Source organism: Phocoena phocoena, chromosome 7 (assembly GCF_963924675.1).
Source record: "Phocoena phocoena chromosome 7, mPhoPho1.1, whole genome shotgun sequence".
In the NCBI taxonomy this organism is placed as follows: Eukaryota; Metazoa; Chordata; class Mammalia; order Artiodactyla; family Phocoenidae; genus Phocoena; species Phocoena phocoena.
In genome coordinates, this window is record NC_089225.1 from 45705867 (window position 1) to 45720363 (window position 14497).

Consider the following 14497-nt stretch of genomic DNA (forward strand, 5'->3'; position numbering starts at 1 on the left):
GAGAGACAGGCAAGTAGGGAAGGAGAGCTCTTTGGGAGAGTAGATGAAGGGAATGAGTTTGAGGAAATGGCAGAATGTTCAAATGGTATCAAGAGCATCAGCTTAAGTGGTTTCAAATCCAATTAACTTTGTTCTCTTCTCTGGACCTGGCACTTAAGACCCTGCTCACTGGTTAAGGAATTCCACTTTATTAGTTATAATGGAAGAAGGGATGGAAGAAAGAACTAATATTTACTGAGTCACTCTTAGGCTTTAGATAGATTATCTAATTTAAACTTCCAACCCTGTATAGGGTAGTATTCTTTTATTCACTTTACAGATGAGGAAACTAAAGTAAGAGAAGTTAGTGATTTGCCCGAGATCAAATTACTGGTCGGTAGAAATTGTATTAACACCTGGATTTCTTTTATTCCAAAAGATAATATCCTTAATAAAGGAAATACATGAAAAGCTATGGAAAAAAATTCTAACGTATCACCATTACCACACACACACATACACAAAAACTGTTCTAATAGTGGGCATGTAAGAATAAAGGAGCAATCTTTAAGCTTAGCATGTACATACAAAGTACATTTGGAGCGACATGACATAAATCACTAAGATAGTGGATTCTGAGTATGTTTCTTTAGTACTGAAAAGCAGGTTGCAGCTAAAACTTTCAGCATAATAGAAATCCAAAAAATAGAGGAAAGTTACGTATATAGTCTATTACTATAATTTCTGTAAAGGAGTAAATGAGAATCTAGTTACCGTAAGTAATGGGAAAAAAGACTGTTTCTGGTCATGGAAAAGTGTACTCAATTTTACTCCATAAAATGGCAAAGATTAATATACCCAATTTGCAAATTTATAAATTAATAAACTCTGATGTATCTGAATAAAGCTCAGGTAACTAGATTTTGTTTAAAATGAAGGAGACCTATACCTGTTTATGAAGATAGGCTTCAAAAGTCCTAAGATATAAATACTAAAGAAAATCTCAGTTGCATTGAATGATATATGTATATATTTACATATACAAAATATCTGAAAATTATTTATCGATTTAATTTGATATAAATCAGCCAAATATTCACTTAATTTTCTCTTCATCTTCAAACCAAATTGCATATATTCTGAATAAAGAGCACTTGCCACTTTTGACTAAGGGTCAGTGGTTAAAGAGACTCTAGAACACAATGTTTAAGCCTAGATTCCAGGGATATTTTGAGGTCGTTTATGTTCATATGCAGTGATAAATTAGTACCAGTTCACCTTAAAGAAAATCTGGGTAAAATACTCTTTATACCTCAGTTACAGCCATTTAACATAATGTTCTGGCTTAAGAGGAAAAAAATCGACTTTAACGGCTAATAACTGAGATATTACATATAGCTGGAAAAGCAAAGATTTAAAATACTTATTTTGACATTTTTCCTAATTAAACTAAATGTGTGATCCATTGTTACAAATATCGCTATACAAATGCTTCAGAAAAATAAAATGAAAATAAACCACGTTCTATTTATGTGCTGTTTGAATACCTTATTGACAAGGACTATAACTTTTCCAAGTTCAGATGCTTTTTTCTTCTTGTCCAAGTGATCCTTGGCAATGTAAACGGCCACTCTGGTTTTCCCACTCCCTGTAGGGAGGCATATAATGATATTCTTCCCCTCCAAGGCTGGCTGGGCCACTTCCAGTTGGTAAGGCCTGAGATGCATTTCTGGCTCAGGGGATGCTCTTGGTAGCGCATTCTCTTCATCTGAAGGAGGTGAAAAGGAAGAAAAATAAGGAAATAGGCAACAAAATAACTAAGGCTAGGAGGCCTGAAACTGAACACAAATATTGTGGCTTAAATTCCCTTTCACGTGTGGTCCAAACCAAATTTCTATTTTCTGTACCAAATGCGTGTCAGCTCTCTGCATCTGCAGGATACAACCCAAGCGCTATGGAAGTGGCCTGGGGAGATAGGGGTACAGAGGGAATGAATTAACAGGATGCAGGCCTAGGAGGGGGCAACACAGAAGAGTCTTTTCACAGAGTGGGCAAAGCCAAGTGGAAATGACTGTGGTGCAGACTTGGCAGTTTATGGTTCTTAATGCATCAGACTTGCCATTTCTCTGTGGAACCATTCTGCCCCACTTTTTTCTCTTAGCCTTCCCACCAACAGATCAAGAGGAACTGGGAAAGTAGGACTCATTAGTCCTCCTTGTTCTGTATTTCCCTTCACTTTTTATTGCAGAGAAGTATTAGAGCTGATGCTTCTTTCCTTCATTTGAAAAACTTTACCTGACAAACCAAATACCAAAGAGCACTTCTATCTATCTATCTATCTATCATCTATCTCAAATATCTAAAAATGTTTTCCCCCAAATCCCATTTTTGCCATTTAAGACAAACAGATTAAACAGAAGCAATATTTAGGGAAAAGGAAAACCTCCCGTGCTAGCCTTTAATTTTTATGTTTTCACTGAAAGATGAAAAACGATTTTGTTGGTTTTAACTGAATTGTAACTAATTTTGCCATTTGGTTTTGAATGTGATTTTTATCACTTCTTTATAAGTATGTCTCCACGTATTCATATTTTCCTGAAACTCAAAGCACAATATATTAAAAATATTTCCAATTAACATAGATTTCTAAATTTAAAATACTGATAAAATAAGTACTAACATACATTAATTTTATAAACATTAGAATCAAATCATTATAATATATCTTGGTTTAAATATATTTTGTTTAGAAGTGACCATATTTATCTAATCAGTCAGGGGAAAAGATCTAAAAATGTATAACTTACCATGTGGAATGCAGTAAAATAAATATTACATCAATTTAAAAGCCCATCTTATGCTTTACGTAATTACAGAAAAAATGAAATGACAGCACTTATCAATATTTCATTACACATGAAGTAAGCGTTCTTTCTCTTATCAATGATTGCAATAAAACTAAACTAACATAATCCCATTAACTTCAAAAAAGTTGCTGATTGTTCCGTTTCAGGAACTGGATGATTCTATTTAACTGGGTTTTAACTTGTTGTTATAGCACTATCTGAACAGGTAGGAAAATTCACACCAAACACCACTTAGTAAGGGTCATCTACTAACCTGGCAGGAAATTTGTCTTCTGTATGGATGAGTAAACACATGCAATACATTTACGTTATCACTGGCTCATCTGCTGATTCATTTACTATGACTGTCAGGAAAAACTCATTCAAGATCACCAGCTTTTAAAAACATACATTGACAAGTTTTCTTTCCATGCTTGTTTTGAACTCTATAGCAATTATAATTCATCTTTATTATATTTATGTAAGATTCAAGTTGATTTAAGAATATCATTATTTCTCTAAGTGGCTTTTATAGATTGTCAAAATTCTAATATTCCACCTATATTTTGAGCATTTGCCACCTAACTTTTACCAAAGAGCCAGAATGTTTGCAAAGGAAGATGTATTTTAAATTGTGTTTTAACACCAAGATCCAGGAATTTACTTTTGCTAAATTGCCATTTGAGGCAGGAAATTTATTAAAAGATATTAGCAAATTCTCTCTGTTTAATTTCACTCTAGGTACATTTTTTCATAGATTTAAGAAAATGATAAAATTCAGCTTCCCTCAAAATAGTTGCATGTACTTTTTTAATAATCATTTTCCCGTTTTCTTTTTCATGCTTACTACTATATCCTTGGGTAACAAAAATTAAAAAGAGAAACTGAGACCAATTTTCTAAGTCTCTTTTCCAGGAATCTAAAATGATGTCAAATGAGTAAGACATCAATATCCCTCACGTGTATTAGATATTTGTTGTACTAATACGCTTAAGAAGAGTTAAGAGCTATTGTGCTCAAAATTTAATTCTTGAACCAAATGCATGATGTTTACTGTTACTTATCTAGTCATGTACCACTAATTCATTCCGAAGTAAACATTTACTGGGTGCCTACTAAATGCCAGGCACTCCCAAGAACACAGTCCTTGTTTTCAAGGACTTCAGAGGCTAGGGCACTCCACTACTGCCATTGAAAATATCTGGCTAGTGGACAGCTCACTATCTTCCATATTTTTTTGAGTCAAGTCCAGGAAACTTGATGGGTGCCCCCAAGTTTAAAAGAGAGGCACAGAGTGAATATGGAAAAATTAGAGCTGGATTCATTGTGAGGATAGCATCCAAAGAAAAAGAGCTGGGTGAGTGCTAAATATTCAGCCTGATTCTTGCCTTATCACATCCTCTGACATAGGGATGGAAGAATGTATCCACATAAGCAACGAAAAGAGAATTTTCTCTTCTCTGCCACCAGAAGGAGAGAATTGGGCTGGTATCAAGAAGCCAGGAGCCAATTTCCTTTATAAAAAAAAAAAAATGTTTGGGTTTTGTTTGTTTGTTGTTTTTGGCTCTCTTTGAAAAGCAAAATCAATTAAATGCAACAACGAAAATGGTATTTAAAATATGCACAGTCTTTGAATAACATTGTGCCCATCCTCTACGACAAATATTAATCAAAGACCTTTAAGTTATACTATACCATACAAATGGTCAAAAAATGAAATCAAATAGGGCTTAAATAATAACATTCTATTGGAACTACACCATGTGGCAAATTTCATTCTCACATTGATTTTGACAGCTGAGTTATTCTTGGAGAGAAAAGGTCTGTCACTGCATGTGTTTGAAATCGACAAAGTATTCCTTTACCTATAGTATGTAACCCCAGAAAAATACACCATTCCAGCTGGAGAAATATTAACAGATATTACCTCGAAATAGTAAGGAAACACTTTTTATGTATCAGGCCAATATGCACTGCCAAAAATATTGCCACTTTGAGAGAAGCAGTATATCTCTCTGAGAATGAGAAACAGAAAAACAAAAAAGCCTCCCATAGTATAATTAGAATATTTAAACTTTAAAAGTGCCACTAATTATGCTTTACTAGGGCATAATAATATTTCTAAGAAGGAACTTAATGTCTCGTCCATGATCCTTATGGCCCATCATGTAACCTCTGAAGGTGGACAAAGGGCATGTGGAATAGGGTCCGTTTGATGTCAACCTCAGAAGTTAAAACATAATCCCAAACACTGCAATGCTTTCAGTGATTCAATATGTGTTTAATAATTCACAGTTTACATAAACCTGTTTTTGAATTGATTTCCACTTCAGCCTATATCATGCACCTGAGGGAAAGGAATTTCAGAATTTTGCTACCCACTATGCAATTTCATACCCACTAGTCTTTGTTCCTAAACACTGACCATCCAGAGCTTCAACGAGTGCCCTTTAAAAATGTGTTTGTCTTCAAATGTATTTGCCTTTGAAAACGTATTTGCTTTTTAAAAGTAGGCTGCATTCAGATTTATCATGTCTTTCATGCCACATTGAAGACTGAAAATCAGTAAATAGTTACATTTGCTAACAGCTCTAAACTGACAAAATTCCCGGCACATAGAGAATATCCATTAAATATTTATTAAATGAATGAATATTGTTGAAAAGCCCTTACTTAGACAAACAAAAATTAGGATGAGGTTCAGAAGCTTAAAGCAACCATAAAGATGTTAAATATTAGCTAGAGTATATTTTGAGTTCTAGCATCAATAGCATTTAATAAAAATGTTAAATATTAAATTTAACAGTTGTATAACAAGCATAGAAAAAACAAATACAATCTACAGAAATATGCACATGGCAAGAACTTAATAAACACTGACTAAATTGAACAGAAAATTAATTAACCCTTTTTAATTAACATTAAAGTTATGACTGACATTTGGTGAATTGTGTTTCCTCAAACCAACTTGTTCTAAGAGATTCAGTGGTGTTACTAAGAGAAAAGGGCATTTAAATAAAAGAGGTGATACATTCCAATTGGGAAAGCTTTTAGGGCAGATGGCCATCTTTGTGTAAACTGTTTTGCCCCTTTAGGCCTATTGTAGATGTAAATTTCTAGAATCCTTCTGACAATGCAGGATAATCAAAGTACACAATATTTTCTCTGTGTTTTCTACAACTCAATCACAGAATGAATGAAGAATGAAGTAATTTGTTCTTAATTTGCCATTTTGCTGCTGCCTCTTAGCTGGTCACACTGCAAAACATTGTTTTTTGTTTGTGCTAATTTGTTAAGTTTAATTATAAAATATTTCAAACATATAGCCAAATATTAGAAAGTTGTGTAACAGACATCCAAGGACCCATCATCCATTCTTAAAAGATGTTAACATTTTACCTCAGTAATAATAATGGAAGTGCACATTCAAAGAACAGAAAGAAGAGATTTGAAATCGATCAGACGGACAAAAGTTGGGGAGTCTGATAACAGGAAGTCTTGCTGAAGTGTGGGGTTTGGGAAGAGGCACTCTTATTTATTGCTGGCGGGATATTCAACTGATATGAGGAACAATTTGGGAAATACCTAGTAAATTTCTCATTTAGTGATGAAAATATTTTGCAAACTCAATTCAAGAGGTGTTCATACAAATTGAAATTCTTTTAACTATATGTGTAAATTCTAGCTCTTATTTTAAGAAGGACTCATTATATGCCATTAACTACAGTCATACTCATCTTATTGATAGTATTTTTTATTTATAATGTATTTTAATTTTAAAAAATTAGGGGTTGGAAATAAATGTACAAAATTGAGTACATAATTTGAAAGCAGTCAGATTAATTGAAACAGATCACATAAATAACATAGATTACATGATTCTATGGAACGTGGCATATGCCAGACCAAAAAGCTATGTGCTGGATCAAAATTAGAGAGCTTGATTCTAAGACTTTTGTAAGTTGTACTTTTAAAGAAAGTGAATGGCAAAGTTCCAAAACTACTTCAACTGTAGAAAAGAATTGCTTTAATTGCATAAATACATTAGGGAGGGTAAGAACAGCCCCCATGCTTTCCACTATATGGTGTCTTATTTCACACTTTTTAAGGTTTACACAACAGTTAGGCAGTACCTGAATCATTTCCCATGGTGCCTGAATCACTGCCCATGTTGCTGTTATGTCCAAGACTTTCATCTAAGCAGCTGACACTTCCTTCTGCCAAACTTGTGTCTGATTCTGCAAAGGAAAACATTTTAAAATATTTTAAAAATATTTCTGAGAATAAACGTATTTTAACCGCACACCTCTACAGCACACAGTACATACAGTTCAATGCAAGTGGAGAAGGCACACCCAGACGACTACGAATAAAAGGTAAGAGTTTCTGGCAAGCGACGTTTAAAAACTCCACTATGGATGAGCAGCTGTCGGGGACTGAATCAAATACATATATCTACCTACTTAAAGTACCATTCATCCAATATGAGAAGTCATGCAAATTTGTAAGGGTTTATGACTTTTGTCATCCCCCTATGTGTACATTTTGTCCAAAAAAAGAAGATCTAGGCCTGATAATGTCATTTAAACAAAAGTACTATATAGAAACCAATGAGTCATTTTCATGTAAAATGGTAGAGAATTAATAAATTATAGAAAAAAATTAATGAATTAATGAAGGTCATGGTTCTACTGGTAGGTTATGAAAATAGCAGTTCAGTGATACACATAAAATCTCACAAAGAATTTACTCAGGAAGAATATCATGAAAGCCTGGCATTGCAGTGGCACTAGGAGCTTACGTGAAGTTGGAAATAATTTTTTTTTCTTTACTGTACGTAAACTAAGCTTCCATCAAAGAATTACAATTAATATGAGGGTCAAGGGTACGTCTTTCACTTATTAATCCTGATTTTTTTCTTTTCAGTACTCAGTATCAATTCCTTTTGAAAACCTTCCTTCCGTCAAGGGAAAACTTCCCTCCTTACAGTTTATTTCCAAGGATTTATTCAATCCCACCCGCAAGGATCAGAACTATTGCTAAACTGTTAAAAATAAATGAAGGATGGTTACAGATGTTGGTTTTGGAATTAGAAAGACTTGTGAAATATTCTGTTGGCAATGCTGTGAGCCTAACTTCCTTCCCCTTATTTAAAATGGGGCCAGTAGAGGCACAGGCTATTATAAAATAGCTTATTACAAAATAAGCTACGGGATATATTGTACAACACAGGGAATATAGCCAATAGTTTACAATAGCTATAAACATTATAACCTTTAAAAATTGTGTACTCCTGTAACCTATATAAATATTGTGCACCAACTATACTTCAATAAAATAAATATAAATGAATAAAATAAAAAATAAAATGGAGCTAGCACAATTTATCTCACAGGATTTGACAGCCATGGAGTAATATTAGGTACAACAAGCTCTTTGCACTTTAATTACTGGTGATTGGAAAATGAAATTAAATTCAAGTAGTTGGTGGATTACTAGGGCAAGATGTCATTTAAAAATCTCTTGGGAATTCCCTGGCTGCCCAGTGGTTAGGACTCCGCGCTTTCACTGCTGGGGCCTGGGTCCAATCCCTGGTTGGGGAACTAAGATCCTGCAAGCCATGCAGTACAGCTTAAATAAATAAATAAATAAATATATAAAATATCTTTACAATTAATAATATTTCATAATATTTATATGTGTTAGATAATTATTATTTTATGCTAAAGCTTCAAAATGCACTAAATAAATTATATTAAAGAAGGCTTAAGCTCTGTAAAACTAGTCTGAGTGTCACATATTTAAACTGGAAATAGAAACGGGTGAAAAACAGACAGATAGTATGTTATCAATAAAATGTCTCTGGAAAGGGACAACATACAACTCCTTAAAACTACAAGTACCTTCTTCTTTAACTGGTTATTTCATTTTTTAAGTCAGGTATGTTGAGGTATAATTTCCATACTGTAAAAAAAATCACTATTTTTAGGTGGATAGTTTGATGAGTTGACAAATGTATAGTTTTGTAACCGCCATCACCATCAAGATTTTTCCGTCACCTCAAAATCCCCTCAAGCCCCTTTGTTGTCACTGCCCTCCTGCGGTCCCCTGGCAATCACTGACTTGGTTTCTGTTCCTAGAGTTTTACCTTTTCCGGAATATCATATTAATGAATTCAGGCAATATGTAGTCTTTCTGTTTGGCTTTGTTAACTTAGCATAAGACGTTTAAGATGCACCCACATTGCTGTTTATATCAGTAATTTGTTCCTTTTTATTGCCGACTACTATTCCTTTGAGCATGTGTGACGTGTGTCTGTGACATCTCCCTTCCAACTTGGATAAGCCCATTTAGCTTGGGAAATACAATGGAATTGCAGCCAATGCCAATTAAATATGTAAGATATCTTTCTTAAAAGTTAAAAGGAAGCTTATAAGAAATTTGTAAAAAAAAAAAAAATTGTCAATGGACTTACATACTGTTTAAATATATTAGCACAACACAAATATACTCATGTGAAAATACTGTGCTTACCAGTTGTCGTAGATTAGCTTTGAAACTCAGATTTGAGGAATCCCTTATGATCACACGGGAAAGCCTGTATATCTCACTGAGAGATTTTAAATATGGCACTTTGCAATTCCCAGAGGTATGCCTTGTTAGGAACTCAGAGGCGAGTGTGGGATAGAACTGTCAAGTAGGAGAGCGTTTTGGGCAGATGTACTGATGAAAAGAGAATATGAGTTGTAAGGAAAAGGCAAGGTGTAAAATGAGATGGGGAAAATGTCACTGCAAGGATAATTCTAGATCTAGAAAGAGAGACCAAGATTTTTAAGGCAAAAAAAGTGAATTTTGACATGCTTTTCACTTGTTTTAAATGTGGTATTGAGAACTGAAGACAATGCCAAAAACACTGAAAAACACTAACAAATATTATCTAAAACTGAACACTGTATCTTTAAGTTTTCCACTAAGTATAATCCACATGGGAATTATACTTGATTTTCATTTCATTTTCTAATCACTAGCAGTTAAACCACTATCTCAGAACTCCTCCGTGTATATGTAAAGTCAGGATTTTCCCCAAGCTTTGTTCCAACATACATAAGGTTTGGGAGAGCTGCTTAATGCAATATGTGTGAATAATTTATGTATATTAAAGAAAGTTACTACCAAAATAGGGTATTATTAATTAAGTTTATTATCTGGATTATTCTGATTTAGCAGACAAATCTGCAATGTGTCAGAGGACACTGAGCTCAGTGCTTCCACAGATGTAATGCCAGTGATATTTTAAGCTCTCAACATCCTATGTGGTAGATACCTATTATCACCTCAGTTTCATAGGTGAGAAACCAAGTCTCAGAGAGGTTAAATGATTTATCCAGATCACACAGCTAGAATGGAGCAGAGCTGGGAGTCTCATTTTCTGAATCCAAGTCTACCATTCCACTGTCTTTTTTTTTTTCTAAGCAACTTAATAAAGTTTATTTTCAAAGTAACAAATGAAAACTTTTCATGGTTAAGATGAGCAACTCCAGTTTTTCTCTTCCTGTGACTTCTGAGGTTTGTTTTTTTAAATAGATGTTTATTGGAGTATAATTGCTTCACAATACGGTGTTAGTTTCTGCTGTAGAACAAAGCGAATCAGCCATATGCATACACGTATCCCCATATCCCCTCCCTCTTGAGCCTCCCTCCCATCCTCCTTATCCCACCCCTCTAGGTCATCGCAAAGCACAGAGCCTATCTCCCTGTGCTATGCTGCTGTTTCCCACCAGCCAACTATTTTACATTCGGTATTGTATATATGTAGATGCTACTCTCACTTTGCCCCAGCTTCACCCTCCCACCCTACGTCATCAAGTCCATTATCCATGCCTACCTCTTTATTCCTGCCCTGCGACTAGAGGCCAAGAGGCACATGAAAAGATGCTCAACATCACTAATCATTAGAGAAATGCAAATCAAAACTACAATGAGGTATCACCTCATGCCAGTTAGAATGGCCATTATCAACAAATCTGGAAACAATAAATGCTGGAAAGGATGTGGTGAAAAGGGAACCCTCCTGCACTGTTGGTGGGAATGTAAGTTTTCCTTAAAAAACTACAAATAGAACTACCATATGACCCAGCAATCCCACTACTGGGCATACACCCTGAGAAAACCATAATTCAAAAAGAGTCACGTACCACAATGTTCATTGCAGCACTATTTACAATAGCCAGGACATGGAAGCAACCTAAGTGTCCATGGACAGATGAATGGATAAAGAAGATGTGGCACATATATACGATGGAATATTACTCGGCCATAAGAAGAAATGAAATTCCAGTGCTTTTTGCCCAATGCATGGCATGGCTGATGATCATTGTAAAGCTTTGTAAACAAGAAAACAGTACTGTATCCATAGTGTTAAGTGAAATGAAATGTTTTTTTTTTAAGTTTTCATTGTAATGTCAAGTTTTCTATCAATCTTGAAGTAGCTTATCTTTCCAGGAAAAAAGTTAGAGATTATTTTATTTTGCTAACTAACATCTCTGATTTCACCCACAAACATTCATTTACTTCACTTTTAAACATCCACACTGTTTTTTTATAATTTTTATTTTATATTGGAGTATAGTTGATTAAACATCTGCACTAAGTTTTAAACATTTTCTGCACACAAATAAAAGAAGAGCATTTCTATCCTTCTTAAAAATTAAAATTAATTAAAATTAATTGCAATAATTTGGCTAGAGATCATTATGAAAATGAAAGTGAACATATAGAGGTCTATTTCTTTGTCATTTTAAGGATATATAAATGTCCAGTTTCTCAACACAAAAATAATTTTGTTTCCTTGGTAGCAAATTCTTATTCATTTGATATTTTTTTTGATTTCATAGAAATAGAAGTACTAAAGGAAATAACTCTAATAATTAAAGAAAATATATTATCTCCCATAACATTGAGAATACCTTTCCCAGAGATTTTCTTCCTGCATTCACCTAAAGAAATCATGTTACACACACACACACACACACACACACACCAAAAAGCCAGATCAAAAATGTGTCATGTGGGGCTTCCCTGGTGGCGCAGTGGTTGAGGGTCCACCTGCCGATGCGGGGGACGCGGGTTCGTGCCCCGATCCGGGAGGATCCCACGTGCCGCGGAGCGGCTGCGCCTGCATGTCCGGAGCCTGTGCTCCGCGGCGGGAGAGGCCGCAACAGTGAGAGGCCCGCATACCGAAAAAAAAAAAAAAAATGTGTTATGTGATGACAAAATTAAGCCAACCTATTGAGTTTATAAGCCAAGAATTCCTACAGTTGATTATATAGGATTATCGTGTTTCATTCTTTGTATCAATATTTTTCACAGTATCGATCTGGACTTATGTCCTAATGAATAGTCATGTGTCTATGATTTTAAAATAGATCAGATAAATAGCCAATTGGAGACTGGGTGTTCCCATGAAAAGAACATGTGCTGTGGAGTCAAACAGATCAGTCTCCAGATCTGAGCTCAGCCACTGCTGACAAGTGACTTAATCTTTAAAATTTTTAAAAATATAGATAGCAGTTTCTACTTTCTCCTTTATCTTGAGAATGATTCTGTTAGATCAAGGAAATAAATCTTTAAAAGAAACAAATCTTAAATTCTCATGAAGTTGCTGTTTAAATGAGCTTTGAATATTAGAGTTAGATTATATAATAAGTTTAGTTAACTTTTAGGTAGGTGTCATTTCCTCTAGGAAAAATATCAAAGCTAGCTATGAAACAGATTAGAAAACACTGGTGATTCCCGTTAAAGAAAAGCAGTTATTCCTATCAAAATCTATTGGAATGAAGAAAAACAATTCTCATCCAGTTAAAAGATAGGATTTCTAGAATAATTTTGTAAACAACACAATACAGAACAGCTTTGCTTACAATAATAGTGTCTAAGACCAGTCCATAAGCCATGGAAAAAAACTGCCTCATTTTATAATCACATCTTGAATAGCTTACTAATATGGAAGAAATATTAACTTGAATCTGAGAAATTTTATATTTAACATCTTCTGGAACTTTAAATACTTTAAAATATTTTTAAACCATTTAGAAGCCAAAGAAAATTGAAATTAAAAAATTTCAATTGAAAAAAACCTCTTCCTTGAAAGCCTTTTTAGATCTATTCCAATGTAAAGTATGCCCTCTGCTGGAGAAATGCTATTATAACAAGTAGTTGATAAGTATACTGTTTATTCAGCCCAAGAACTGAGTGAGTTTCACTAGATAAGATACAGATTGGTTCTTCTACCCCTACCAGGTAGTGTCCCTCCTATTTTCAGCCTAAGATGCATGTCTAACTCCACAAAAGATTTCTCCTCTTACCCCTCGCCTCAGGCTTTCAGTCTCTTTGCTGGAAAATCGTTTTGCATTACATTGGGAAGGGGGCCAAGCCTCTGTGCTACTGAGAAAGAGGAAGGGCACCAACAGATCCATTCTCCTGAGAGGTAGTGTTTACAGGGTCTGCAGATAGTCTACTTTCACTTGCCAGATAATGGTATATTTATTCTAGTTCTGACCTCATGACGCACATCAGCTTCACTTCTTCAATTATCCCCACCTTCCCTCCAGTTGCATAATCTCCAAAGTCTGGAAGAGCAAAGACCACCCCTAAAGCTTCAAACACATGTGCACGTATGAGACTCATGAGCTTCTTAAGTGTGTTTACTGTCATACTAATAATACCTAATTCCTTTCCTTTTGAAATAATCTTTTTTGAGAGGAGAAAGAGGACTTTTATTTTCAGCTCTATGTATATGGATTTGTGTGTGTGCGCGCACGCACGCACACACACACACACACACGCTAACATTTTGGTCTGTCAGACTCTGCTCTCTGTGCTGGGGAACATGTGTTCCCACAGAATGGAGAGAAGCCACCTCCACCCACCTTGCATATTCTCTCCTGGATCCAAGCTTCTAGGAAATGAGTTCCCCAAAGAGAAAAAAAAAAAATCTCCTAGAACCACAGGCCCACGTCGCTATCCATGGAGCTCCTGTGCTCCTGTTTATAGAATTCACACTGCTGAAATGTTTCAGCCAGAATTAAATTGGAATTGTGTATATTGATGTTGGCTGAAATTGTATCATCCATGCCCTTTAGCCTTTGGACTTGGGTCTCAAAGGGAAAGATGATGATTCAAGCACAGGGTTGTGGGGATAACCATACCCACTAGAGTGACCCATTCATTCATTGCTAGTCAGCAGCAGAGGCAAAAAGTCCAAGAGCAGAGTCAGTTAAGAGTGATAAGCGTGACGACCACATGGGAAGTAAGTCTTGGCAATCCAAAGTGGCAAGATAGAAGACGATGAACTGGAAACCTCTTTGGCTGGTAGGCACCCTTAAGGAAGAGCTATTCAAGTTAAGTAGACCTGAGGAAAGTATGGGGAGAGATTTGTTTAAAGGTATCCTGGTAAATATTCAATAGCAGCTCTTGGGGAGAAAAAAGCGACAATTTTAAAGTGTTTGCCAATATTGCTGGTATTCATATTCCCACCATGGCTGATTTCAAGCTACCAGCATGACGTCACCAAGTGGAACTGGGAAGACACTTGCACACTGGGCTTCTGCAAGCTGGAAGGAGCCCATTCCAGCACCCTGATGGATACATCCCTCTAACTAAGGACTTTCCCA

The 14497-nt window shown here is 35.2% G+C and overlaps 1 protein-coding gene across 2 annotated transcripts in view; it reads right to left on the minus strand.

Moving 5' to 3' along the window:
- Window positions 1-14497, minus strand: part of IFIH1 (interferon induced with helicase C domain 1) — a 55504-nt gene that overhangs the window by 21556 nt on the left and 19451 nt on the right. For both annotated transcript variants that reach the window (XM_065880797.1, XM_065880798.1), the window contains exons 4-5: window positions 6959-7063; window positions 1527-1747 (exon numbers count right to left, since the gene is read on the minus strand). In XM_065880797.1, coding sequence (XP_065736869.1) covers window positions 1527-1747; window positions 6959-7063 — 326 coding nt within the window. The remainder of the gene's footprint in view (window positions 1-1526; window positions 1748-6958; window positions 7064-14497) is intronic.